The following is a 26,303-nucleotide window of genomic DNA, read 5'->3' on the forward strand; positions in this document are numbered from 1 at the left end:
ATCCCAATCTCAGCCCAGGAGCACAAAGCCCGTGGGCTGCAGAGAGAAAAACAAGCAGGGTGGGACTGCAGGGGCTGCAGTGGGGTTGGCCACTGAACTGCAATGTGCACATGGAGCAGAGCTGAGCCCAGGGAGAGACCCCGGCAGCGCTCGTGCATTTTGGGGCCATTTGGGTTCATCCTGGGGGCAGCCCTGGCTGGGCTCTGCTGCTGCCCGAGGTGGATCCATGGGGGAGATCCTTGGAATCAATCCCTGCTTTGTTCTGGAGCTCTGCCCAGCCTCTGTTCCAGGGCAGCCTCACAAGGCATCAGCTGTTTAATTAGCAGAGGGCTCACAGAGAACAGCATTGCCAAACAAACTCCAGCCCTGGCCCGCTGCCTTTTCCCCCTTGGCTGCTTCTGCTGCCCAGATGGCTCAGCCTGCCAGCACAGAGCATCAAATCATGTTATTCCTGTGACAGCAACTTGATTCCTGATGATATAGAATCCATTATTAACAGCATCTCATGGTTTTTCTCTTTTCCCCTTCCAGGAGTGAATTCCTCACTTGTTGCTGATTTCATGCCCACGTCATCATGGAACATCTCAAGTGAACTAGATAAAGGTAAGCAGGCAGAAAAAAACCCCAAACCACCTGAATTCAGATTTTAAAATCTCCATTTTTCTTGACCAAATCAGCAAATAAAGTGGGTTGGTAGTTATTCAAGATAAACCTCATTTGCCTTGGGATCCTTTGACATTTAATTCCGTGTGGTTCTGTGATTTCTGGAGATTGCTGTGCTCGTTTCTTGTGCCAGGAAAATGTTCCACAGGGCAAAAATACTTCAAGATGTTCTGTCACACCTTTTTTCTGGTGGATCTTGGGATTTGAACTTAAAATTCACAAAGGTCAGGCACTGTGTTTGCTCTGATGTGTTTTATTACGAAATTTTGAGGCTTTAATAATACAAAATACATTTGCAGGTGGTAATTTGGAGCTCTCCAAGGGATATATGTTGTAAAAGACCCGAGAGATTTATCATTCCCCTTCATTTTGTAAATTAAGCACTGCTAATTTAAGGCAAATTGCTGAGATTCCCTCATTGCAAGGCAGTGGCTGCAGCTCCTGAGTCAAACCTGTGCATCTTTGAGGATGCTCTTAGCCACCCTGACTGTGCAATTTTTTAACCACTTTTCATTTGCCAACCATTTAGTGCTGAGATGGAAATTTCCCACTGTGGAATTCCACCCCAGATGGTTTTCCCAACTGTTTTTCTCTGTTTTGGTACTGTTTTTTTGAACATGTGCTCATAATGTTTGATGTTTATGCATAAATATGTTTTCTGTGCTTAAGGATGAGGAGAATATGTAATTCTGGGTGCTTTGGGTTGATCCTTTCACATCTGCCTTCCCAGCAGGGAGGGAGCAGGACTTTGTGCTGATCCAGGACACAGTGGGGAAGATGAAAGTCAAAGGGCTGGTGCTTGCTGGTGGGAAAGGGAGAGAATTCCCAAATCCCAGCAAACGGCTGAGGGAAGGTGTTGGCAGAATGGAGTTCCTGTCCCACTGCAGGGATTCATCCAAGGCTGTGCTCAGGGAGCATCCCAAAGCTGAGAAGGGAAGGTGGGAGAAGTGAAGCTGGTGCTTCCCACAGGAAGGAGCATGGAATCACAGAGTGCTTTGGGTTGGGAGGGACCTTCAATCCCATCCATTCCCACCCCAGGGACACCTCCCACTGTCCCAGGCTGCTCCAAGCCCCATCCAGCCTGGCCTCGGGCACTGCCAGGGATCCTGGGCACCTGTGCCAGGGCCTGCCCACCCTCCCAGGGAAGGATTTATCCCTGATATCCCACCTAAACCTCCTCTCTTTCCATGTTTCTACCCTGTTAGGCAGCTTTCTTTGGTTTTTCAGAAAGCAGGCAATAATTAAGCGGCCTAGAATATAAAACTCAAAAGTTTGGAAGTGCCAGAGAAGGCAAAACTTTGGCTTTGGAGAGTCCGAGCACTGTGTGATTGAAGCATCTCAGTTACCCCCACGGCACCTGTTGCTGAGCTGGAGCTATTGTCAGGAGCAGGTAAAATGAAGTTCCCGGTTTCTAATCCACCTGGAATGCTGCAATTAGCAGCTGGGGCTGAGTCCCGCATTCCTGGGGGATTACCGCCCCTCTGCTGCGCCTCGTTAGCATTCACAGCGCTGGCAGCAGCCACGCCCAAACTCGCATTTACATACGGGATTAAAACAAAGCTCTGTGCCCGAAAAGCTTCGTCAGAGGGGCGGCTTCCCCGGCAGGTTTTGGCTTGTCTCACCTGGGCTTTCGTGTGGGAGTGCTGCTTCCCTCAAAGCCCCGAAACTGCAGCTTGGACCGAGCCAAGCCCCGGGCAGCACCGCTGAGCTGGGCAGTGGAAACCTCCGGGGGGAAAAGGAGGCTCCCTTCCCCTTTGTTTTGCATCCTAAGGAGTGTCTTGGTTTGAACAGACAGGTGTCTGCCGAGGAAGGCAGGAGCCTCCTTTGAAATGGAGAACGGAAACACCCTCCCTCCAGAATTGGTATAATTTTGTTATAATTTTGAAATTAAGGGGCTCTCGGGCAAAGATATGGGAATAGGAATAACAGTTCTTTATTAGGGAAAAAATGAAAATGCAGCAATACAAACCAACACGGCCAGAGCAGGAGCTGCCCCTGTGGGTCAGGGGGTGGCACAGTCCCATCCCAGGGTGGCTCAGCCCTCCTGCAGTGCCAGCTGTGCTTCTGCTGGAGCAGGGATCCTGCACAAGGCTGGAGTTTTCCTCTGGGCTGCTGGAGATGGGCCTGCTCTTCCTCTGGCAATGCAGGGCAGGGGAAAGCTGCTCCTGTGGGAATGCAGGGCAGGGGAAAGCTGCTCCTCTGGGAATGCAGGGCAGAGGAAAGCTGCTCCTGTGGGAATGCAGGGCAGGAGAAAGCTGCTCCTGTGGGAATGCAGGGCAGGGGAAAGCTGCTCCTGTGGGAATGCAGGGCAGGGGAAAGCTGCTCCTGTGGGAATGCAGGGCAGGGGAAAGCTGCTCCTGTGGGAATGCAGGGCAGGGGAAAGCTGCTCCTCTGGGAATGCAGGGCAGGGGAAAGCTGCTCCTGTGGGAATGCAGGGCAGGGGAAAGCTGCTCCTGTGGGAATGCAGCGGGCAGAGGCTGCTGTGCTGTCCCAGGCTCAGATTGTATCCAGGTAGGAATGCTTGGCTCCTCCCCTGGGCGGAGCATCTCCCAACAGGATGCTGGAATTTGATCACCATGCAGGGACACTCATTGGCCATGAACAGCAGATAATTAACAATTAATGGCCCATTAACAGCAGATATCTCCTGGAGGGAGGATTGGGTGTGGGAGAGATCAAGAAACTGCCCCATGAACAGAGATAGCTGCCCCAGCTCTGACAGATGGGGACAGAACACACACCCCAGCCACATCTTGCATTTCCAACCAAGACAAGGAGTCAAAATCCACTTGTCTTCCAGGAGGTCACGCCAGCATTGCAGTAAAACTCATTTTAAAGCCTGTTAAGTTCACCACATGAAAGTGGTTTCCAAGCAGATTTCCCAATTAAATCCCTGCCTGCTCTAAGTGGCTCCAGCTCTACCTGCTGCCTTTTGGAACTGAGCATCTCCTCCTCCAGTGTGTGCCCTGTGTTGGGGAAGGAGGAACAGCTTGATAATAATATTCTGCATTTTGAAATAATGACTTAATTTGGTGCTTTCCCTCGCCGGGTGAGTTCTGCAGTGATTATCTTACAACTGAGCCCTATTCAGGTTTCAATTTCTATTAAATAAGCTAAATCGACAGCATTAAACAGTTGCCTGTTTATTCTTTTTAGCAGGAAATGAATTTAAAAGAGACGCAGCCACCCGTGAAGAGCTGTTGAAAGCAACGATTGATGGGAGGGAGGAGGTGGTTTCTCACCAAAACCTTAGAAAAACAAACAAACTGGGCATAAAAAATAAAAAATAATCACTTTTAAAACAGGGGAGATTTAGCTATGAGTATTTCTCTCTCTTTTCCCTACTAGTAAACCATGGTGTGCAGAGGGAATGCCACGAGGGAGAAAGAGAAATGAAAATATGGTCCTATAAATATTTAATTCTATAAGGAGAAATAAGTGAAGTTGGGGGAAAAAAGGGGGCTGTGGTGGTAGGAAAAGCCCCATTCCAGGGGGATGGTGGCAGCATGCGGAGCTTTTCACTCCCAAGGTTTTGGTTGAGATTCCCTTTCAGGGAGGAACCTGGAGCAGCCCCAGGTAGGAAATCTCCCACGGCACTGAGGTTCTTCGCTTCAAGAGGCTGGAACAGCCTCATCCATGTGTGCTCCTGCACGGGGATTTCTCCTTGGATTTCTCCTTCCCTGCACGTTGCCTCCCTTCTGTCCCCCCTCACCACCCGCCCAGCTCCGCTCTTTGTCTGGGAAAGCTCCCAGTTTCCCATCTCCTTTTCCTTCTTTAGAAAGGTGAAGAGCCCTGCATTCAGCTGCTCCTATCCCGCAAAACAGATCATGGAAGGAGAGGCTTTTCCTTTTTCCTTCCATCCCATGTCAGTTTATTTACAAAGAAATAAGCCTGAATTGGAATGGGAGCCTATTTACATCTGCTCCACTGGAGGAATTGTTTGGGATGTCTTCATCCTTAGGCAAAGATAGTATTGGAGTCCTTGCCAGGGAAGAGTCAGCTTTGGAATATTATTTTAACTGTGAGTGGGATTCAGCTTCAGTGGCTGTTCATTCTGCAGGGCTGATAAGAGAATGATGCAGCTGCCCTGGGATGGGTCCTCCCAGTGCCCCATTCCCTCCTCCAGAGGCACGGGGATGTGTCCTGCCTGTGCCTGAGCTGGGGCTCACTTCTTTTGTTGGTTCCTCCTCCCAGGATCTCTTCCTTGGTCCTTCAGCTTCCAAAGAAAGCCATTGCTGTGAGTTTTTGCTGTTTTCCTTTTCCTTTCATGGCCTCTCAGCTCTGACAAACAAGTGTGAAGCCATGGAGCTTGGGAACCATTTCCATTTCCATTCATCCACCATCCCAAGCCCAGGCTCTGAGCTCCCCTCAGCCTCTTGGGGCACAGCACTTCCCAGCGCCTGGAACAAACATTCCCTGGAGAGCTTGGCAGAAGATTCACCTGGCATTTATCCTTAACTTTCAAAGGCATATATCAAGGATCACTTGATATCAGTGATCTGGGGATGCACAGCCCAAAATGAGTGTGGAGGGTCCAAGGGATGGGAGAGGTGCAGTGTTTGGGACTGCATGTCCTGAACTTCCTGGAGATCCTGGTGTGGGCAGAACACTCCCTGGAAGGGCTGGACAGCAGCTCCAGCACAGCAGGAGGAAAATGCAGGCAGTGGATTTTCCTGCAGGACATCAGGGGTGCAGCCAGGCTGCCCACGGAGCCCCTGGCTCACCCTCACTGACAGATCCAGGCTGAAGCTGCCCCCTTGGCACATCCTCCCAGGCAGGGAAAGGACTGGCTGGGAGTTCTTCGAGGGAAAATCTCAGTGAGGATTTGACTCTTAGGCAAACTACATCCCAAACAAGATAAACACAACCAAGCGTGGGGAAAACCAGGTGGGTGGAGGCCTCCTGCCTTTGGCCCCAGTCCTTCGGAGATTCCAGATTCTCCTTTGAAATCACTGGATGCGAATTTGATCCGTGTGCTGAAAGGGGAAGAATTACAGCTTTCACATTCATGCACAATTTACCTTTCTATTTTCCTTTATTATCTGGGGGATATGGGGTAAATCAAGCTCCCCTGTTGGGGCTCAGGGTTCTGATTCGATTTGTGGGGTCCCGTTAGTAGCAGGGCAGTAAATTACTGCTACTTTGTTTGAAAATTTTTTTAGCCACAGTACATTAGCTCCTTTTGTTTGCTTTTCCACTGACGGAGTGCACGTTTTTATTTGAGAATTTGTGTTTCTTGAATGTCTCATTTATAAATAATACAGGGTGTGAAATTTGAAGGTCACAGAACACAGCCTGAAAATGAAACCACCCTGAGCAACTTTGGGCTTTCAAGGCAAAAATCTTCCACAAAAAGCTGCACTTACATCAGATTTTTTATATAATCTGAGTGTGTGCAGTGAATATTGACCATTATACATAAGGTAACTATATATAATAACCTTTTCCTGGCTCATCCAGCTATCTTTGTTTATTTGAAAGATTGATAGATCAGAGGGTCAAGGGACGTGTTTTATTGTACGTTTCTGTTCCAAATTTCCTGACATTTTTGGTCGAAAAAAAATAGACCTTTAAAAGGCACAGAAAGAGCTAATAAGAACCAGATCCTAAAGTGATGCTATGTCAAAATGTCAGAAATAACAGCTTTTCTTTGACTCCACAGCATTAATCTTGAGGCACATACCTTTCCATACACCCTCTCTTTAATGCTTGAGTTTTTCTTTGTGGCTCTTTACTGCAGAGCAGCTTCTAAAGTGACAACAAAATCCCTTGATGGTTTTCAGTAGTTGGCTTTATAGCTGGATGTGGACATTTGTTTACCTATTCCAAATCACTTTTTTTTTTTGGTGATAAAGTTTAGAGGTTTCCTACTTGGGCTATAAAACTGGTTCCTGAGTAAAGAAAAGCTTCATTTCCCCTCAAAGTGACCTCTGAGACATCTGTCCTTAAAGCTCGGAGTTGTCTGATGAAAGGAGGGGCAGAAGCAACACTCAAAGCCATCCAAGAGTTCATGGAGGGCAGGGAGTTGCCCAGTTCCCACCCAAAAGCTGTGGGATTCAAGTTCCAGATAATTTTTTGGAAGCCTGGCTTCCCTCCACAAACCCAGCGCCATCTCTGAGCTGCCAATTATCAGAATATCAAAATTGATTCTGAGAATCCCAGTGACACGTGGAGATCTCAAAGCCATCAGGCCTCGAGCTGTGCCCTGCCTGGCTGAGGTCAGGGAGTTTTCCTGGGTGGCACTGAGCCCTCTGGATGGAGGCTGGGAAGGGAAAGTCCAGGACACAACTTCCATGTGCATCCCAAACTGACTCCTGCACATCTCTGGGAAGCACACTGGAAGTAAAGCTGGGCAGGCTGAGGCAGCAGAAGGTTTCCTTTGTCCCAAGACTCAGACATTGGATATTTCCATGTGATGATCTGGAATTCTTTAACCCTGATATTCTTCAAGAGTTGCCAGGTCATGACTCGAGTGCAGCATCTCTTCCCTCCCACTTGGGAGTCATTCCTCTTGTTTGTTCATTTAAAGTAAGTGAAATTCCAAGTGGGAGTTTCCCTTTCAACCTTTTAATAACGAGGTCTGATGATCAGACCCACGGGGAGTTGTCGTCCTCTGTGAGTGATGGGCAGATCCAGCAATCCATGGGGAATCCTTTTTCCAAGGGAAGTGTGCGGCCGTGCTTCCATCAGAAATCCTGCTGCTTCCTTCCTTTTCATGGAGCAGCCAGCAAGCCCCCCCAGCATCTTCAGTCTGGGCGGACTCTGTGTGGTTGACCTGCTCCAAAGACAATTGTTCCACGTGGAAGATTCCCAGTGGAGTGGGCTCGGTGGCGGTGCCGAGATTTGCGGGTACGGAGCACATCCAGGTGTGGCACCACACCGGACTCGTGGATGATCCAGGGCTCTGAATGAATGAAAATGCAGCTTTCCCTGAGACCTTCTGGGCATCTTTCCAGTGTGTGCAGTGACAAAGAACCAGGGAGCTGCCAAACCTCTCAGTTCACAGACATAATTCAAGGCCACGTTCACAGAATTCCCAGAATGACCAGGTTGGAAGAGACCTTCAAGATCATCAAGTCCAACCCAGCCTCAGCACCCCAACTAAACCCTGGCCCCCAGTGCCACATCCAGGCTTGTTTTAAACATATCCAGGCTGGATGGGGCTTGATCAGCCTGGTCTAGTGGAAGGGTCCCTGCCCATGGCAGGGTTTGGAATGAGCTGAGAGGGTTGAGGTCCCTCCCAGCCCAGCCCATTCCAGGATTCCATAAATGCAATAAGCACTGGAATGTTGGTGTCCCAGTGCCCTACTCCAGCCATGACAGGTTCTGCTTTCTGTGCTGCAGTGCAGGTTTGAATCTTCAAATCCAGAATGAAACAACTTCTCCAGGCCAGCAGCTGGAAAAGGTGTCCCCACAGCTGCCTGAGGAGAGGTCTGGAGATGTTTGCGGAGAACTGTGTTGTTCCCCATCTGTAGTGGAAGGAGCTTGGCTCACCAGCCTTTCTTGTGCACCTGGATTAAAGCTGGTTCAGGCTTGAGCAGAAACTTTAATTTTAGCTTTTCTTTGAATATTCCGAAAGATCAGAAGGGCAGAAAGAGAAGGATAAATGAAACAACAACTCTTCTCATAAAATGACCCTTCCAGGGTCTAATCCTGCATCCCCATCGTGCTTTGAACACCTTGTGAAATCAGAAACATGCAGCACACACGGGGCTGGGGGGAAAGGTCTCGCCGTGGCCAGCAAAACCCTCCTGCAAGCCAGGAGGGTGTTACTGCTCTGAGCTGTGGCTTTGGTAATTTAAGATAGAGTAACCATGTGGTCACAGAGCAGATTAACATTCCTTGGCCGGCCAGGACGAGCTTTTATTTTGAAAGCCACCTGGGTTCCACTTAAAAGGAGCAGAATTGTGGAGGATTTATTAGGACTGGGCAGGCTCCTATTTAACAATGTCAAGGCAGAGCTGTGGAAATACAGACACTTTTCTTCTTTAGAGCCACGCAACGCTCTACATTTCGTCCTTGCACAGCTGTTGCTGCTCTGTAACATCAAACCAGCACAACGTTTGGCCATGAAGGATACCTAATATTTGGGTTTTATATGCAGTGTCTCCAATTTATGCGCTCAGAATCATGAGGATGACTTATGATGTGTTGTGTTTGCCTTGGCAATGGCTCAAACCCAGAAATATATTTCAGGCTTGGCTTTCCAGATATTATCTCAAGTCATTTAAAAGTTCATTATAGGGCACCCGCTAGTGCTGCTCTAGTAAAGGGGCTGTCAGCATTTTTCAAGGGTTTATAACTCAGCCATTAAAAAAAACCCTCTCTGTGGGCTGAAACTTGGCATTCAGGGTCTAGGCCCAGCAGTAAATTGTTTTTACAAATTAAAAAAAAATCAGTTTGACTATTATTAAATTATAGGTGGGCTAAATTTTATTTAGAACTCTTCCAGGCTATTCTCCCGTACTTCTGTAAATTAAAACGTTTCCCAAATGTTTTTATAGAGTGCTACTCTAAAATGTGGACAGGCTTTTGTTCTGTTCTCGAAACCCTGAGATTTAACTAAAAATATAATAACAGTGCTTATCCCAGCATAGCACTTTTCACCTTCAAAGTGCTTTATGAGCATTATCTCATTAATGTACATAGCAGCCTCCCCATGATGTAAGAGGGATTATTATCCTCACTTTATGGCTGGAGACATCGAGCCAAAAGGTTTAAGGCTGTTTTTAAAGGGCCTGAGTTGCACAAATCCCATGTGAGCTTTGATTGGCTTTGGGTGTCTACTTCCCTTTGGCTCCTCTAAAAATCACAACTGAGCTGATTCACCCACGGCTGCTCCGAGCCAGGATTAAACTCAGACTTTCCAAAGGCCAGTGCCACCAGGCTGGATCATTCCCAGTACACAAAACCCATCCTTTTTCCTAAGAAATTGTTCTTTAGGTCAGAGGGAGTCAGCTCCCTCTGGAGAGCTCCTGGATGGCAGGAGAGGGGCAGATGAATTATGGAGAGATGGTTTGGATTGGAAGGGACCTTAAATCCCATCCCATTCCACCCCTGCCATGGGGCACCTTCCACTATCTCAGGGTGCTCCAGCCTGGCCTTGGGCACTGCCAGGGATCCAGGGGCAGCCACAGCTGCTCTGGGCACCCTGTGCCAGGGAAGAATTTCTCCTTTGATGGGCTTTGGAAGGTGAGAGACACGATAAAAACACAACTGGGCTTCTCTGCAGCCCCTCCACACCAGGCAAGGGCAGCAATGGAGGAGTTTGGTGCATGCCAGGGAAGGGACGCTCAACATTTTGGGTGCCTTTGTAGCAATCCAAGGTTTTTGGGGAATTTATTTTCAATTCCAAAACTGCTTTATCTGAGAGAAGCATCTCCCAGAGCTCCCAATGGCTTCAAACCAGCCCTGTTTAAATCTCATCTCAGGTGAGCTGCTTGATCTGGTTTATGATTCAGATGCTAAATGTATGGATTTGAGGACTAATCTAGGTGAATTTAGGAGGTGGATTTGTTTTAGTGTTTCTGCAGCAGCTCCTGGAGGAAGGTGGAGAACAATTAGAGGAGCCAGCAGCTGCTGAGGCCACTTGTGTTGGTACTTAGAGAGAAGTTGCAGCCACACTTTTTCACTGACTTAGGACTTCTATTGATACTTCAAAATCCTTTGGAAGCCTGCCCTCCATCCTCGCTCCTTTATTTGCCTCTCCTGCATTCCTCAGGACCTTTAACACCTCCTGTTCTGGTGCAGTTTGTCAGGCAGCCCATCCCAGGGCTGTTTCTCTCCCTGCTAGGCTGGAGATGGCTGAAGGAACATTATCAGGAATTAAAGAAATGGCTGCGGTTCAGAAACGTTACGTTGGGTAATTAACTGCGGTCCCAGGCTGTTAGTGGGGCTTTATTAAACCCACATTGTGCAGAGAGACCAGGAATCCATGAGCTGGCTGGAGCTCTGCTTCCCAGAGAGGGTGTTAGGATGGCAGGGCAGAGACGTGCCTTGGGATGGAGCTTGGAGAAATGGTCCTGGGGAGATGAGGAGCCATGGGACACCCCTGAGAGAGACTTGGACCCTGCTGTCTGTCCTGCAGGGCTGGGATCTCTGCCCTTTGAACCCCATCCACAGCTGTCCTGAATCATTGGATCTGTGGGAGTGCCAGAACAGCTGTATTTTCATAGAATCATGGAATGTTCAGGTTGGAAAAGGCCTTTAAGATCACCAAGTCCAGCCAGCACCATGTTCACCATAAACCACATCCCCAAGTGCCACTTCCATGTGTTTTTTGAACATTTCCAGGGATGGTGACTCCACCACTGGCCTGGGCAGCCTGCTTAAACACTTTACAGCCCTTCCCATGACATTTTTTTCCCTGATTCCCAATCTAAACCTCCTCTGGTGCAACTCGAGGCGTTCCCTCTCATCCAGTCCCTTGCTCCCCGAGAGAAGCACAGTTTCACACCTGCACATTAGAACTTAATTGCAAAAATACACGTGGAAAAAAAATATCTGTGGGCAGGGCCTCGGTGCCAAATGTTTGTCCCAAATGGCTCCTGGGACCAGGTGAGGACAGGGACGCTTTGTTCAAAGTGCTGTGCAAACACAGGGTAAGTTGTGTGCTAAACAGATTAAAAACAAAGGCAAGAGATACTGCTCTCCACAAACCATAATGAAGGGAGGAGCTGGGCAAGCCAAGATTACAGGAATAATTAGGGAAGTGGCTTACTTAGGCAGGCTGGGTGGCTGAGCTGGTTTGGAACATGCTGGAGGGGTTTTTTCACACTTTTAGGAAGGTTTCTTGCTGGAGTGAACTGCTGATGGACTTCAGAGTGATGGAGCACAAGCAGCACGGCACCAATTTGGGGATGGAAGTGTCCAAGGCCAGGCTGGACAGGACTTGGAGCAAGCTGGGATAGTGGAAGGTGTCCCTGCCTGTGTTAGGGGGTGGAAATGGATGAACTCCAAGGTCCCTTCCAATCCAAATAATTCTGTGATTCCAAGTTCACTGCCTGATTCTGGCTTTTCTTGACCTCCTGGTCTGGCTCTGAGAGTTCAGGAGCCAGATACAGTCAGGATTTCTCTTTCCTTGGCCACCCTGCTGGGACAGCCAGCAGCTGATGGTTTCAGACCTCTGACATGGAGATGAGAGCCTGAGGATTCCATTCCCCATGCCCAACCCATCTCCCTCCTTGCCTTTAAAGGATTTATGAAGTGGTGAATACAGGGAATGAGGAATGGGCCTCTTCCTGAAGGATGCCCAGTGAAATAGCTCTTGACAGAAGGCAGTGCTCAGGAATGGCTTAGGAGAGATTCATCTTTGTAATGTTAATTTAATTTGATTTTTCAATCATGAGCCCCATTTCAGAGTGGAGGTAATCTTCAGTACTCTTAGACTTGGAAATGCTGAGTGAGAATAAAGTCTCCTTTCCCAGATAGGATCCTTATTCCTCATCTCTGCAGCTGGTGCTTACAAAATCATGGATAGCACACTATCTGCTCAGCCTGTGAGTCACTCAAAATGCCTTGGAGACAGGATCACAGAATCCTGGAATGGTTTGGGTTGGAAGAGACCTCAAATCTCATCCAGTGCCACCCTTGCCCTGGGCAGGGACACCTTCCACTGTCCCAGGCTGCTCCAAGCCCTGTCCAACCTGGCCTGGGACACTGCCAGGGATCCAGGGACAGCCCCAGCTGCTCTGGGTCACAGGAGTGTCACTTCTGAGTTATTCCTTTCATATATTCCTACATTTGGTGGATTCTGGCATGAGCAGAGGCAGGTCAGCATCAAAATGAACAACTGGAGCGCTGAGCTGTTTTTCCTGTGTTTCGGTTAGCAAAAAGAAAAGAAAAAAGAGCAGCAGTGTTTTTTTTCCTGTGCTAAATGAAGCCAAATAGGAGATGTTGAAACAGCAGGGGGAACCCTGCTATCCATCCACCTCCTTTGTGTCTCATCCAAAGAAGCAGGAGCTTTTTCCACAAAGACATCCCCTACTCTGGAGTCCTCCATCCCCTTCTCTTCTCTCCACCCCAGATTACTTCCTGACGCTGGACGAACCCATGAACAACATCACCACCACGCTGGGCCAGACGGCAGAGCTGCACTGCAAGGTGTCTGGGAACCCCCCTCCCACAGTGAGGTGGCTGAAGAACGACGCTCCCGTGGTGCAGGAGCCGCGCAGGATCTCCTTCCGCGCCACGCCCTACGGCTCCCGCCTGCGCATCCGCAACCTGGACACCACCGACACCGGCTACTTCCAGTGCGTGGCCACCAATGGCAGGAGGACGGTCTCCACCACCGGCGTGCTCTTCGTGAAGTTTGGTGAGTCTCCTCCTCTTAACCCGCCCCAGCTCTTCCTTAGGAGGAGGTGTTTGTCCAGGGGAAAGCGGCGCGCTGGTGCGGCGGCGTTGCGGAGTTGTCGAGGTTGGGAAGGTCAAGTTTGTTAAATTTATTAAACTTGGGTTATGCAGAGACATCAGGAATCCATGAGCTGACTCAAAATGGGCTTCCCAGAGAGGGTGTTAGGATGGCAGGGCAGAAACGTGCCTTGGGATGGAGCTTGGAGAAATGGTCCTGGGGAGCCGAGGGACACCCCTGAGAGACTTGGACCCTGCTGTCTGTCCTGCAGGGCTGGCATCTCTGCCCTTTGAACCCCATCCACAGCTTTCCTAAATAATTGGGTCCATGGGAGTGTAGCAACAGCCATATTTTCATAGAATCATGGAATGTTCAGGTTGGAAAAGGCCTTTAAGATCACCAAGTCCAACCAGCACCCAGCACCACCACCACGTTCACCATTAAACCATGTCCCAGGGGCCACATCCAGGTTTTTGAGCAGTTGTAGGGATGGTGACTGCCTTGACTGTGACTGTTCCAACATTTTTGGAGTAGAAATTTTCCCAGTATCCAATCCAAACCTCCCTTGGAACAGCTTGAAGCTGTTCCCTCTGCTCCTGTCCCTGTCCCTGGAGCACAGCCCGACCCCCCGGCTGTCCCCTCCTGGCAGGAGCTGTGCAGAGCCACAAGGGCCCCTGAGCCTCCTTTGCTCCAGGCTGAGCCCCCATTAATGGGGTGCCTGGGTAGATTCAGACCAGAGGAGAAAAACTCCTTTATTCTGAGCGACCTCTGTGTCTGGTGAGTGAGAAACTTCAGCTGGCACTGCAGGCTGAGGGCCTGAGATGAGACACATATATACCTGTCAGGCAAAATAAGCACTCATTCTCCCAAGTTTATATTGAGATAACTGCCTTCAAAGCTGATCTTACCACTCACAAGATTCCAAACAAGAAACAGGTTTTGTGTGTCTTCTCCCCCTCCTCCCCCACGGTCAGGGGGAAATAATTCACTGAGATGAAGATATTTGCACACAGTCCTGGTTAATCCTCTTTGGAACTGGACAAATAACACACAAGGCATGATGGATGTGATGAGTTCCATCTTCTTTTTTTCATAAATCTCCCATGTTTTCTGGTTTCTGATAAGAAATTAATCATTAGGTGCTCTCCTAAGGCAGTTTCAAGAGGAGGGTGAGGTGCTCACCTGTTTATTGTCCTCCTGTCATGTTCTGCAGCCAACACAGGCTTGTCTGTGGTGCTGAGGGACTGCCACTCCTCTGTTCAACTCCATAAACCACAGCCAACACCACAGACTGCCGCTTTTATCTTTTAAAAGGTTTTCAAAAGCTTCCTGCTTGCTACCTCGCCGTAACTCATCCTGCTGTTTTTCTCCTGTCACTTTTCCAGGTCCCCCGCCAACAGCAAGCCCAGGATCCTCGTAAGTCCTTTCATGTCTCTTCTGTGCCTTCATTAATCTTGCATTTCAGCAGTCAGAAGTTCATTTGTCATTTGGTGTGACAGGAGCACTTTTGCATTCTGCTTTTTAAGTCAGATAGGATGGTAATTTATTGTGACTGAGTTATCTGTCTCGCAGTGATATTTTCATGTTATCGTGTCAACTCCTGTTTCTTACCCCAGACTTCTTAATTTCCAGTATTATTACCTTTAGATCCTCTGGTGCCTTCAGTCTGTGAAGTGATTTCAGTGCACCTACAGGTACTTCATCCATGTCACAGCCCAGGCTGGGAAATATTTATCACTACAAGCAGATTTTACTACCCGGGGGCTTCTTGCTGATTTTAAGAGTCATAAACTGTGTCTGTCTCTCTGTACCTGTATTAATAAACTGCCTGAAAGGATTTTTGAAGATTTTTTTAGATTGAATAGGTGGGTGGGAGCAGTGGCTGTTTGTGGCAGAGCTCCCTGTGTCCTGGAGCTCAGGTTTGGCTCCTGCTGCAGGCTCTGAGCACTCCCCACGTTGTGTTGTGGCAGTGGAGCTTCTGTCTAGGGCAGTTTTTGAGAATATTCACTTCTATCTCTAATTTCAAACTATCTGATCAAACCTGCTCACCTTTTCAGTGCCTTATTGTTCTCAAGTGTGATCTCTGGCTGTCCTGAGGTTTGGAATCAGTTTTGTGGTGCTTATTCAAATCTCACATTGTGGAAAAATATTGAAAATCCACCTCTCCTGCTGAGGGGAGGGAAACACAGACCCAACTGAACCAGAAAATTCAACTATTAATGCAAGGAATGCAATTGCAAGGGATGCAAAAACCCGGGGATGTGAATGTTCCTGGCTCCTTATGGAGGATCTTCCATGAATTATTGCAGAGGATATGAATGAGGAGAGGCATCTGACCACAAAAGGATGTTGTAGGATGCCCTCTAATGGAACAGCCTAAAATGTGGTTTTATCTCCCCTCGTGAAGGTGCCTGTGTGGAATCCTGCAGTTTGTTTTGGAAGGGGAGCTCTTTGCTGGGGTTTCAGCCCTGCTTGGTGGTTCTGGGGCTCTGGGGAGGGAAGTTTCCTGCTGCTGTGGGATTTGGGGGCTGTGGGGCTCTACAGCACTTTGGAGACTTAATGAACGAGGTGAGAAAATGGGGATTTTGTGCTGCTCCCACCTAGTTTGGGGTTTCTGAGATTTGTGGGGTTAAACATCACCTCCTTGGTGGTCAGAGCCCATGTGAGCACAGAGGGCTGGAATTTCACTGAGGCCACTCAGGAGTGCCTCACTTTTTAAAACATAAATATTCCCAAAATACATTTGGGAGTCTTTTTTCCCATTTTGTCTTTCTGGCAAGGGGTTTGGTGGTTTTTTTGCCCCCCTTCCAAAAAAAGCCCCACAACTTAAGCAGCTAAAATACACACAAAGGATGTGAAAAGGTGAACAGAAAGGGAGATGTTCTCTTTAATAGTTGATTTTGTACTTGTAATAATTATGATTTTGTAACCAAAAAGGAAATTTAATCACACTTTGGTTGCATGAGGAGGGAAATTACCTCAAATTCTGGTTCTTGGTGTTTGCTGCTCCTTGCATGCAGAGAATGTCCTGGGCACTGGACTGTGTGACTCTCGTGTAGCCTCCTTCCTTACAAGTTGAAAAATGAATTTGCAGCTATGAAATTCACTTTTCTGCTCTTTTTTCTGTGCCAGCCAAGCCCACGTGGGGCAGTTCTCAAGCTGCAGGGTGGGAGGTGAAGTACCTGGCTGTCCTCCCTCATCATCCTCCCTTGGGGAAACACTTTCCTTGGGAATAGCCTGGAGGCTGGGCCATAAATTCAGGAAAAATCCTGATGGCAAGTTCCTGGTCCAGGTCCTTATCAGTCACCCAGGAGTGGAAGGTGCTCTTCATTAGAGATTTCATCTGAGGATCCTGTTTTTAAAATATCCACACACTCAGCCCTTTTCCCTCCCTAATTTACAGAAAAACAGATGGGCCAAGTGTGAGTGGGAATGTGAGATGATGATTGCTGTGAAAGGGATAGATAAAAAAATAATTATTGTGTGTTCTTTTTCTGCTTTCCCTAAGAGAAATGGCCAAAAGTCTGATTTGGAAATCAGTGTGAAGCAAAGTGCTGCTGGGGCCCTGAGCATCCTTCCTTTAACTCTGCCCTGCTGTAAAACCCCTGGGATCACATCCCATGGTCCTGCTCTGCTGCTCTGCCTTAGCTGGGAGAAGCTTCTTTTGTTTAAAAAAACCCAAAACCAACAAGCCTTGCTTGTTTTAGAAAGAAATGATAATTTATATGATATAATAATATAAATATAAGGTAAATAGATAAAATATGTATAACAAACCATATAAATATATATTTTTTATTTAATAAAACAGTATAAAAATAGAAATATTATTTTAAATTATAGAACATGTTTTAATAAAATATAATATAAAATATAGACAATTATTTGAAAATATAAAACGCAATAAAAATATTTAACATGAAATAGAATATAATGTTAAAATTTATTAAAATAATATAAAATATAGTAAACTATATAAATATACCATATATAGATATTATATAGAAATATTGTATAAATATATAAAATATTAATGTAGAATTTAAAATAGTATTTTAAAATAGAATACAAATATATAATATATAGTATATATAATATAATATAATATAATATAATATAATATAATATAATATAATATAATATAATATAATATAATATAATATAATATATATTTTATTATTCTATTTTTGGGTGCTGCAGATGCAGGGCCAGCTCAGGGGCGTGGGCAGGCTGTGGGTGCCCATGTCCCACACCTGGATGTGTCCCCAGGAGGCAGCTCCAGGCTCTCCAGTGCAGGAATATTTCCACAACGTGGATGGTGCCAAGGGCACCTCCAGAGCCGCCTGGGAGGGCAGAGGGGTCAGGAGCTGTGGCTGGGAAAGGCACCCTCAGCTGATGTATCTCCTTTTAGCCATGAACCTCTGAATTCAAACTCAAACTGGGTTGATTTAATATTTTTATTTCTTTTTAGGGAGATCAAAGGCAGCGTTTTGGTGTATTTGTGCAGTGCTCTGTGCACACAAATTTATCCCAGAATCCCAGGAGGGTTTGGGGAGGAAGGGACCTCAGAGATCCCCCAATTCCAACCCCTGCTGTGGACACCTTCCTTAAACCAGCAATTTGCACTGTAGCCATTGCTCCTCAAAATTTCCCCCAAAACTCCGATTTTGAACATTATTTTTGGAGTTCCCGTGCTGCACATCCCTTTGAAGGTCCCTTTTGTCCATCATGCACGGCAAGGTTGGTGCCTTAAGGACACAGAAATGTGTTCTCCCCTCAGGGCTCAGAACCAGGACAGAACGAGGCCAGGGCACAGCAGAGTCCTGGGGCTGGGAGGATTTAATGGAAGAACAAAAATTTGGCCTGGGAAATGTTCTGTGCCCAATCTTTCTGTGCTTTTTGTCCCGTTCTCCATTGTTCCCCTCACCCTGAGCCCTGGCTTTGTGCTTATCCCAAACTTTGCCCCCTGCAGGAGGAATCCTGGGCACAAATCACTGAAATTAGAGGTGGTGGGGCAAGAACTTCCACAAGAGCTGCAGTGAGAAAGAAAAGGAAAATGCCAGTGTACATGGGCTGGTGTAAAAATGAGCTGGAAAAACCCTGCTGGAGTGGAATCCAGTGGGAAGACTGCAGGAAAATGCTCTGTATTTGTTGTTTATTGTGTTGTGAGCATGCTCTGAAGAGCTTTAACCTGGATGTGTATGGCAGGGATGTGTTCCCAAGTGGAATGTGTACATGCTGGTGCCAATATTCCTCTGGAACAGTCCTTTTGTTCTTCTTGGAGCCTCTTCTATATATAAATATCCTAAATATGGCATTGTTTTGTTCTTTATTTAACCACTGGGAACGAGGAGAGGGGAAAAGAGGAGACAAGAGGGCTGTAACTTTAAGGAGCATCTGATTCATAAAATGAAATGGGGTTTGTGATTCCCAGAAATAAATAGCTTGCAAGGCTTGAGAAACCACAAGCCCCCCCGGATTTTCCCATCTTTTTCACTCATTGAGATTTAAAAAAAAAAATAAAAATTCTTTTTTTAACTTTCAGCTAAACACATCTGGGTTTTTTAGTAAAACAGATCTTTTGTACAGTGGCTCTGTGTGCCAGCAACAAGAAAATGTGTAAGCACTGGCCAGCATCCAGGTGAGGCCTGGCCAACTGTGTGTGTGATTGTGCATTTCAAAGAGGAACACAGAGACTTTCCTCTTTTGGCCACAGAAAGGAAAATTTAGAGAAAGAAAAAATGCCAGTCAAGAGGCCAGAACAGATTCAGTGCTCCAGCAGCACCCTGGGAGTGATGTCCCTGCACTCTGGTGCCAGGTTTGACTCCTGGATCCTGGAATTCCAGCCTGTCCCACATTTTGTGGCTGGCACAGAAACTCCCTCCTGCTGTTCAGTGGTGGAAATTTTGCATGAGGACTGGACACAATTCCCAGGTGCTTTGCTGTGGGATCTTTTACAGTCCCACTGTGTGCTGCTGCAGCAGCTCGTTCCTAGAGCCCTGTGGGGTCTGGGACACAGCCCCGAGGTGGGATATTCCACACAGAGGCCAACATAAATATATTTGGGGGGAAAAAAAGCCCCACGTGGTGCAAGGCTGGAGCCTGAGTGGCTGATGCTGACACAAACCATGTTCATCCTGTTCACCATGACTTCATCCCAGGGAAAATAATCCTCCTCAGTTTGCCAGGGGCTCAGGCAGGTTATCTGTGGGAATGTTCCAGGGAGAGCTGGCCTTGTCCTCTCCACGGGCTCTTTCATCTGCGGCACATTTATCTCTCTCGTGCCACTGGTGCCTCAGGTTTGGGTTTTCTATTTCCAGACTCTGAGCTGCTTTAGTGTGTGGGGCTGTGTTCACATGAGGGCATGGGGAGCTCTGCACAGAGCAGGGACACAAAACAATTCCTGCTCCAGCTGGGCACCAAGGACAAATGATCCCAATCCCAGCCCAGGAGCACAAAGCCCGTGGGCTGCAGAGAGAAAAACAAGCAGGGTGGGACTGCAGGGGCTGCAGTGGGGTTGGACACTGAACTGCAATGTGCACATGGAGCAGAGCTGAGCCCAGGGACAGACCCCGGCAGCGCTCGTGCATTTTGGGGCCATTTGGGTTCATCCTGGGGGCAGCCCTGGCTGGGCTCTGCTGCTGCCCAAGGTGGATCCATGGAGGAGATCCTTGGAATCAATCCCTGCTTTGTTCTGGAACTTTCTGCAGTTTCTGCTCCTGGGCAGCCCGCACAGGGCATCAGTCCATTCTCACCATTCCCCATGGGTTGTTCTGCTCTGGCACTGGGGACAATGAAGTGCCTGCTGAGGGTGCTCAGGTTTTTGGGATTGGTGCTCTTGGGTTTTCCTGAGCGAGCAAAAAGAACTGAAAACCTCTGGGTAAATGTAATACAGAATTTGGGAAGCCACAATTGTGTCTGTATGAAGTGAATTGGCTGCAGAGCCTGTTCCAGGGTGTTTTATCACCTCAGAGTACTTAGGTACTAAATATACACCTTATCTGGGAACCCCAGGCTCCTGTGCCTCTCCACCTCCCCTTATCTGCCAGACACGTGGGAAGCTGAGCCCAAGTCAGGTTTGAGGTGTGTTAGAGGGGCCTGAACTGGAGCTGGTGCAGCTGGAGGGCCACTGGGCACCTGGTGTGAGGGCATCAGCCCAAACCACTGCAGGAGTGGCCTGGGACAGAAATGGAATGGGACCACAGGCTGGGCTGGGCTGGAGAGGACCTCAAATCCCACCCAGTGCCACCCTGCCCTGGCAGGGACACCTCCCACTGCCCCAGTGTCCAGCCTGGCCTTGGGCACTGCCAGGGATCCAGGGGCAGCCCCAGCTGCTCTGGAATTCTCTTCCAGGGCCTGCCCACCCTCCCAGGCAGGAATTCCCTCCCAAAATCCACCTGCTCCTGTCTGCTGTGGCCCAGCTGGTTTTCACGTGAGCAGTGCTGCCAACAGCCGAGTTCTTTCCATGCAGAGCCTTAAATTGTATTTTGTTACCTGTGGCAAACCTACAGACAAGAAATTGGCCTGGGGTTTGGTGCCAGACTGACCTCAGAACGTGCTTTTGACTTTCCCCAGGGTGTCTGAGAAGCATTTCTGCAGATGGCAGCTGAAGTGCTCCCTCACCTGTGGGCAGGGCAAACAGAATCCCTCCTGCCCGCACGTGGCACGGGGAAAGGCCCAGGAGACAGAGCTGCATTATCTTTATTAATTATTAAATTAATTACAGAGGTGCCAATGTTTTTTTAAGCAGGGAGTGAAGTGGACTTGGGCATGGGGGGCACAAAGCACAGCGTGCCACTGGGAGCTGGCTTGGTTTTCCTTCCGTGCAGGTCACCCAGAGCACCACAGTGGGAATAAATGTTTGGGGTGGGGGTGGCCCCTGTGGAATGCTGCAGTGGGGTTTGAGGGGTTTGGGGTTTGTGTTTCCACCAGAATTCCACACAGGCAGCATTCCCTGGCCTGGCATGTGGGATCTGTGGCCAGATCTGGGGAATGGGGGAGTTGGGAGTGAGGATAACACTGAAAGAGGTATTTGTGCTGTCATTCTATCTTTATTGCCTTTATTTATGTATCAGACTTTATTTATATTCATATTTTTTATATATATATCAAGACCTTATTGCCTTTTTTAACCCTGGATCCAGGAAATTCTCAAATCCCTCCCAGGGTCCTGGTTATTTATTGGACTCAGTGATTTTTCCCAATCTTTATAAATCTATGATTCCAAGGGGACTGATAAGTAAAGTACAGATATTGGATAAACTTTCCTTTCTCTAATTGGATATCTCAGTTATCAGGCTTTCCACAACACTAAAGAAATCCTGTGATGACAGAATTTGACCCTGAGTTACAGACTCTCTGCCTGTTTTCCTGATTTATTTAAAAAAGAGCAAAGTGAGGATCATTTTGAAGATTTTGACAGCAGAAAGGCAAAAGTTAAATCAGGAAAGGCTGGAAAGTTGCATTATTTCTGCTGATCATTTCCTCCAGGGTGTTGTGTTCATGGAGATGTTCTTCAACTGTTGTAAAAAATAATAAATATCGTTAAGCCCACTTGGAAGTCTGGGTCTGACCAGTAATAAACCCAGTCTTGTGAGTTCAACCAAACAGCCCAACCTGCCAAATATTGCTCCCATCTGTTGGAACCCTGGTTACTGAGAATCTTACACTAACACTACATTTAACCTAAAACCCTAAAGAAAGCTTCCAAAATTAAATAATAAAACTAAAATTAAAAGTGTGTTGTTCAAATAGGAGTGAATATCACATATTAGAAAACTTAAAGTTTTAAAATATAATAGTGTTTATAAAACAAAATGGAAGCTTTATAACAGAAGCTAATCCTCCTTCTTCACCTTCTTCTTCATCAATTTAAGTAATATTGTATAATTAAATTTAAAAGTCCACATTACAAACCACAAGTAGTTATTAAGTTTAAAATAAAAATAATTTAATTATAATTTCTTAATTAAACAGTTTATCCTTAAAAAGCCTTATGAAAAAATAAATACAGCTTAAATTTTTAGTTTATGAACATAAAATACTATAAAAGTCACAGTTTATAAAACTGTAATATAAATAAAAAGCAATAAACATCTAAGTCCAAACAAAAAATACCATCTCACACATTTAATCATAACAAAAAAATAGTTCAAACCCAAGACCCATTAGTGCTTTAATGTCACCCTTTTTCCAGGGTGTCACCCTTTTTGTCTGGGCTGGATTTCACCCCCAGGACAAGGGAGCTGTGTTCCTAAATTCCACATTAAGGCTGCAGCTAAGCCTGCTTGGAAAAAAAACTGCTGCATTTGATTAAACATTCTGAGCTTCCAAACTTTGCTTTTATGATTTATTAATAAATAAAAATATATTATTTGTATATTATTAATAATTAATGTTTATTAATAAAAGTAAACTTTTGTTTTATTTTTGCTGAGGCCATCAAGCATTTGTGTCAGCAGATGAAAATTGCAGAGCCCCACAGCCAGCAGAGAGGGGAGATGCTGGCAGTGCTTCAGAGCAGAGGAATAATCTGCTTTTCCCATATTTCTTGTGGTCGTTCCAGGTAACAGCTCTTTTGAAGGCAGCCCCAAAATCCCTGCTGGAGCTGCTAAAAGCTCTCAGCAGCCCTGGGGCCAAACCACGGGGTTTTGGTGAAGCTTTCCATGCTCAGGAGGTGGGGTTTGCTCTTCGAGGCAGGTTTAATCAAAAAAGTCTCCTCTAGCTCCAAGCAGAAGGACATTTTAAGTGGCTTAGAGGATTTCTTTGAGCCTGGAGGCTGTGAGGAGGAAGCTGACAATGTCACAGTGACAGTGGATTTATTTCAGCCACGCTGGCCTGGCTCAGGTTTCAGTCCTGGCTCAGCAGAGCCTGGCTTTGGAAGGACTTGGCCTGAACGTGTGCTCAAAGAGCACAAATAGAAAATGATGTTTGAGGGAGTCTCTGATTCATGTGAGGTTAAACCTGAGTTTTGGTAAATCACTGATCTGTTGTTTGATTTGTGAATCCAACCCAATTCTTCTTCAGCGGCCTGTCACTGCTAAAACAGAGGTGGGAAGTGTTGTTTTGGGGACAAAGATTGTATTTTACACTGGAAAATACACCCAGTCCCAGGCTTTGGGAGCTTTCTGTTCTGTTTTGGGCATTTGCTGGTCTTATGCAGTTAAAAAATAAAATAAAAAGTTAAATGATTTGAACCCAAGGTTCTTGATTTCCCTCCCCACCCTGTGGTGGGTTCAGAGTCATTCCAAGGGTTCGGTGCTGCAGGAGAACAAATAATTTGAGTTTTTCTGGTCCCCCGTGCCTCTAGTGCCCAGTGTTTTACGCCTGAGGAAGAGTGGAAAGGGCTGTAGGTGGAGGAGGGAAGAAAGGAAATAATTCCATAAGCTGGGTGTGAAATGTAAAATGCTGTCTGGCTGTCGTGAGTTCAGTGTAACTGAGTCAGAAAACTGACAAATGAAATTGTGACTCAATTAGGATTTTCTGGAAGAGAAAAGGGAACGTCTCTCAGGTGGAACAAGTGGCTTTCAAAGTCCTTGTTGTGCTTCAAACCCTGCAGTGTCTGGTGGCAAATGCTGCTCTAGAACCTTCCTGGGAGTGGCTGGAAGGGTGGAATAAAGAACTCCTGACACATTCCAGAGCCCACTTACAATGTCTGAGGTCATCTCTGAGGTTCCCCTGGGCCATAAGCCCTTTAATTAGCAGGGAAATCCTGTTTAAAGGCCTGTAATGTTTCTGTGGTCACAGTAAAACCTCTCACACAAGCCAGCAGTAAAATCTCACCGGGCAAATCTCAATCTCTGTCTCATTTTGTGCTCTTATTCAGTGCCCAGCTGCTGCTGATATTCCTTAAACAAATCCTCTCCTGCTCTTTTGGTTTTGCGTTGATGGGAACCAGGGAAAGGAGGAGCACTGAGGGATCTGCTGGAGGTTCAGCAGATCCAAAGCTCAGCTCTGGGCACAGCTTCCAGCAGGTTTTTGGTTTATCTGCCAGCCTCGCTTCCAGGGGGCTGGAAAATGACTGAAGATGAAACATTTCAAACGTTACAGTGGTGAAAGCTCTGGTTGCTGGTGGCAGGAATTATTCAGGACAACAAAAAGTAGGAATAATGATCATAATAATAATAATAATAACAATAATAATTACAGCCTTGCAAGCAGGGCACTGGCAGGGGGAGAAGCAGCGTCTGTGCCTCTGTGGGATGGATTTGTTTCCTGTCCTTGGCGTTCTTTCAGCCACATGAAAAGTGCTCTCTGTCTGTGTGGAAATCCTTCCTTTCCATGGGCACTTTGGGGTTCTGCTCCCCTTCAGAGCCTTTGCTCTTTGCCAGGCTGGCATCCAGAGCTGGGTCCTGGACCTCAGCTTGTCCCTGGAGATCCCTGTCCCAGCTGGGAGCTGGGCAGCTGCAGAGCTTCCCTCCCTCAGAATCAGGGATGGTTTGGGTGGGAAGGGACCTCGGAGCTCATCCCATGGCAGGGACACCTTCCACCACCCCAGCCTGGCCTTGGGCACTGCCAGGGATCCAGGGACAGCCACAGCTGCTCTGGGGATGTGTTCCAGGGCCTCCCCACCCTCCCAGGGAACAATTCCTAATTCCCAGCATCCCATCTAAATCCATTCTTTTTCAATTTCAACTCATCCCAAGCTCAAGATTTTACTCCAGGCTTCAGAAGAGGCAGTGTTAGGGCAAGTGTTTATTCAGCCTAGTAAGAACATTAAAAGTGGGAGTAAATCTGTAGTGGCCCAAGGGCCTTTCATGACTTCAGCAGGGTGTGAAACCTTGGGAATGGGTTTTCCTACAGGGATAACATCACTGCTCAGCCAGCCTCTGTGTAGTTACTACTCACTCCCAGTGTGTGCAGCTCCATCACAAGGTCCTGCAGTGCAAGGGAGAAGATTACAAGGTGTTACATTATTTATCCTGATAATTAAAACCACTCCTGACGTTCCAGCTCTGGCTGTTCAAAGCAATAACCCCGGGCCACCTCAAATACTGTAAAAGCAGTTAATCATCCATTTCTGAGTGTGTCAAGTTTATTGATCTTGTTAACAGGAAAACATGTGTGGTTACCTGGGTGAGGAAGGAAAGCACTTATCATCTGAGCTGGTATTTGGATGCTGTTGTTGGTGCCTGAGCCAGCCAAGATCAGTGCTCAGCAAAAATGAATCACAAATGTTACCCTGCCGTGGTTCCCCAGCCAAATTTCTTGTGTGGGTGAATTTACTTTAACCAAATAAGTTTTCTCCCCATCCTGATTTTGCTCCAGATGAATGGACACATTATTTTGCCCAGCAATTAGCACCTAGAACACTTTGCAAGTACCCCTTCAAGGGTCACAGCTGGTTTAGAGATTTGGGGGGCTTCAAATGAGAAGGGACTGATGCCTTGTGCAGGCTGCCCTGGAGCAGAAACTGCAGAAAGTTCCAGAACAAAGCAGGGATTGATTCACAGGATCTCCTCCATGGATCCACCTCGGGCAGCACCAGAGCCCAGCCAGGGCTGCCCCCAGGATGAACCCAAATGGCCCCAAAATGCACGAGCACGTTGGCAGCTCTGACAGGTTTGGAAATCTCCCTGTCTGGCTTTTGCTCCTCGTGGCAATTTTTGCAGCATTTGTTTAAAATTTGGTGGTGTCAGTTTTTCCTCCCCAATGGGTTCCAATTAGCCCAGGAGTATCAGATGAGGATTTGCCCTTCCAGGAGTGTTCCCATCTTTTGGAGACTGGGGAGGAGCAAGAGATAATGAGAGAAAATATTATTCCAGAAATGATAAATGTGAGGGAAGGCTCTGGGGAGTGTTCTGGGGTCCAGTGTCAGCTCTGTGGGGATAAACCTGAGGAACTCTGGGCTTCAGCTCCGTATTTTTCCATGAATAACGTGGGTTGTTACTCCATCCTTGGCAATGCAGACAAAACAGGCAATGGTGGTCTTGCCAAAGTAAAGTTCCTAGGCTGGATCAAAGGAGCAGCAGGGCAGGAATATCAGAGTTTCCTTTGATTCCCAACCCTAAATGCTGCATGCTTGGGGGTGTGCTGCCTTTTAAATGATGTTTGGCTTAATCCTGCAGGTTTTTCTGCATTGCAAAATCCATGTTTTATGTTACAAGAGCACCATGAGAGTGGGTATTGATCTGAGCATTTCACCCACTCTGAGATAAAACCCAGCTTTAAAATTTGATCCAGGGCAACTGCCAGAACAGATGTTACTAAAACAAGGTTCTAGAAATAAGCCTGTTATCTTAAATAATATTTTTCCACAGGGAGAATGCATTAATATCAGCCATATCCTGCA

At 47.1% G+C, this 26,303-nt stretch overlaps 1 protein-coding gene and 1 long non-coding RNA gene across 5 annotated transcripts in view; both read left to right on the plus strand.

The window, feature by feature from the left end:
• ROR1 (receptor tyrosine kinase like orphan receptor 1) overlaps positions 1-26,303 on the plus strand; it is a 150,233-nt gene that overhangs the window by 99,599 nt on the left and 24,331 nt on the right. For 3 of the 4 annotated variants that reach the window (XM_064429131.1, XM_064429133.1, XM_064429132.1), the window contains exons 2-4: positions 532-603; positions 12,689-12,976; positions 14,398-14,428. In XM_064429131.1, the coding sequence (XP_064285201.1) occupies positions 532-603; positions 12,689-12,976; positions 14,398-14,428 (391 nt within the window). Of the gene's footprint in view, positions 1-531; positions 604-2,330; positions 2,526-12,688; positions 12,977-14,397; positions 14,429-26,303 lie in introns of those variants that run through there. The other variant, XM_064429134.1, reaches the window with a different exon arrangement.
• Positions 3,262-3,967, plus strand: LOC135305450 (uncharacterized). Its single transcript, XR_010366619.1, has 2 exons — positions 3,262-3,712; positions 3,820-3,967. It is a non-coding gene; the product is annotated as an uncharacterized LOC135305450 (long non-coding RNA).

The sequence above is a fragment of the Passer domesticus genome, chromosome 7, assembly GCF_036417665.1.
Source record: "Passer domesticus isolate bPasDom1 chromosome 7, bPasDom1.hap1, whole genome shotgun sequence".
In the NCBI taxonomy this organism is placed as follows: Eukaryota; Metazoa; Chordata; class Aves; order Passeriformes; family Passeridae; genus Passer; species Passer domesticus.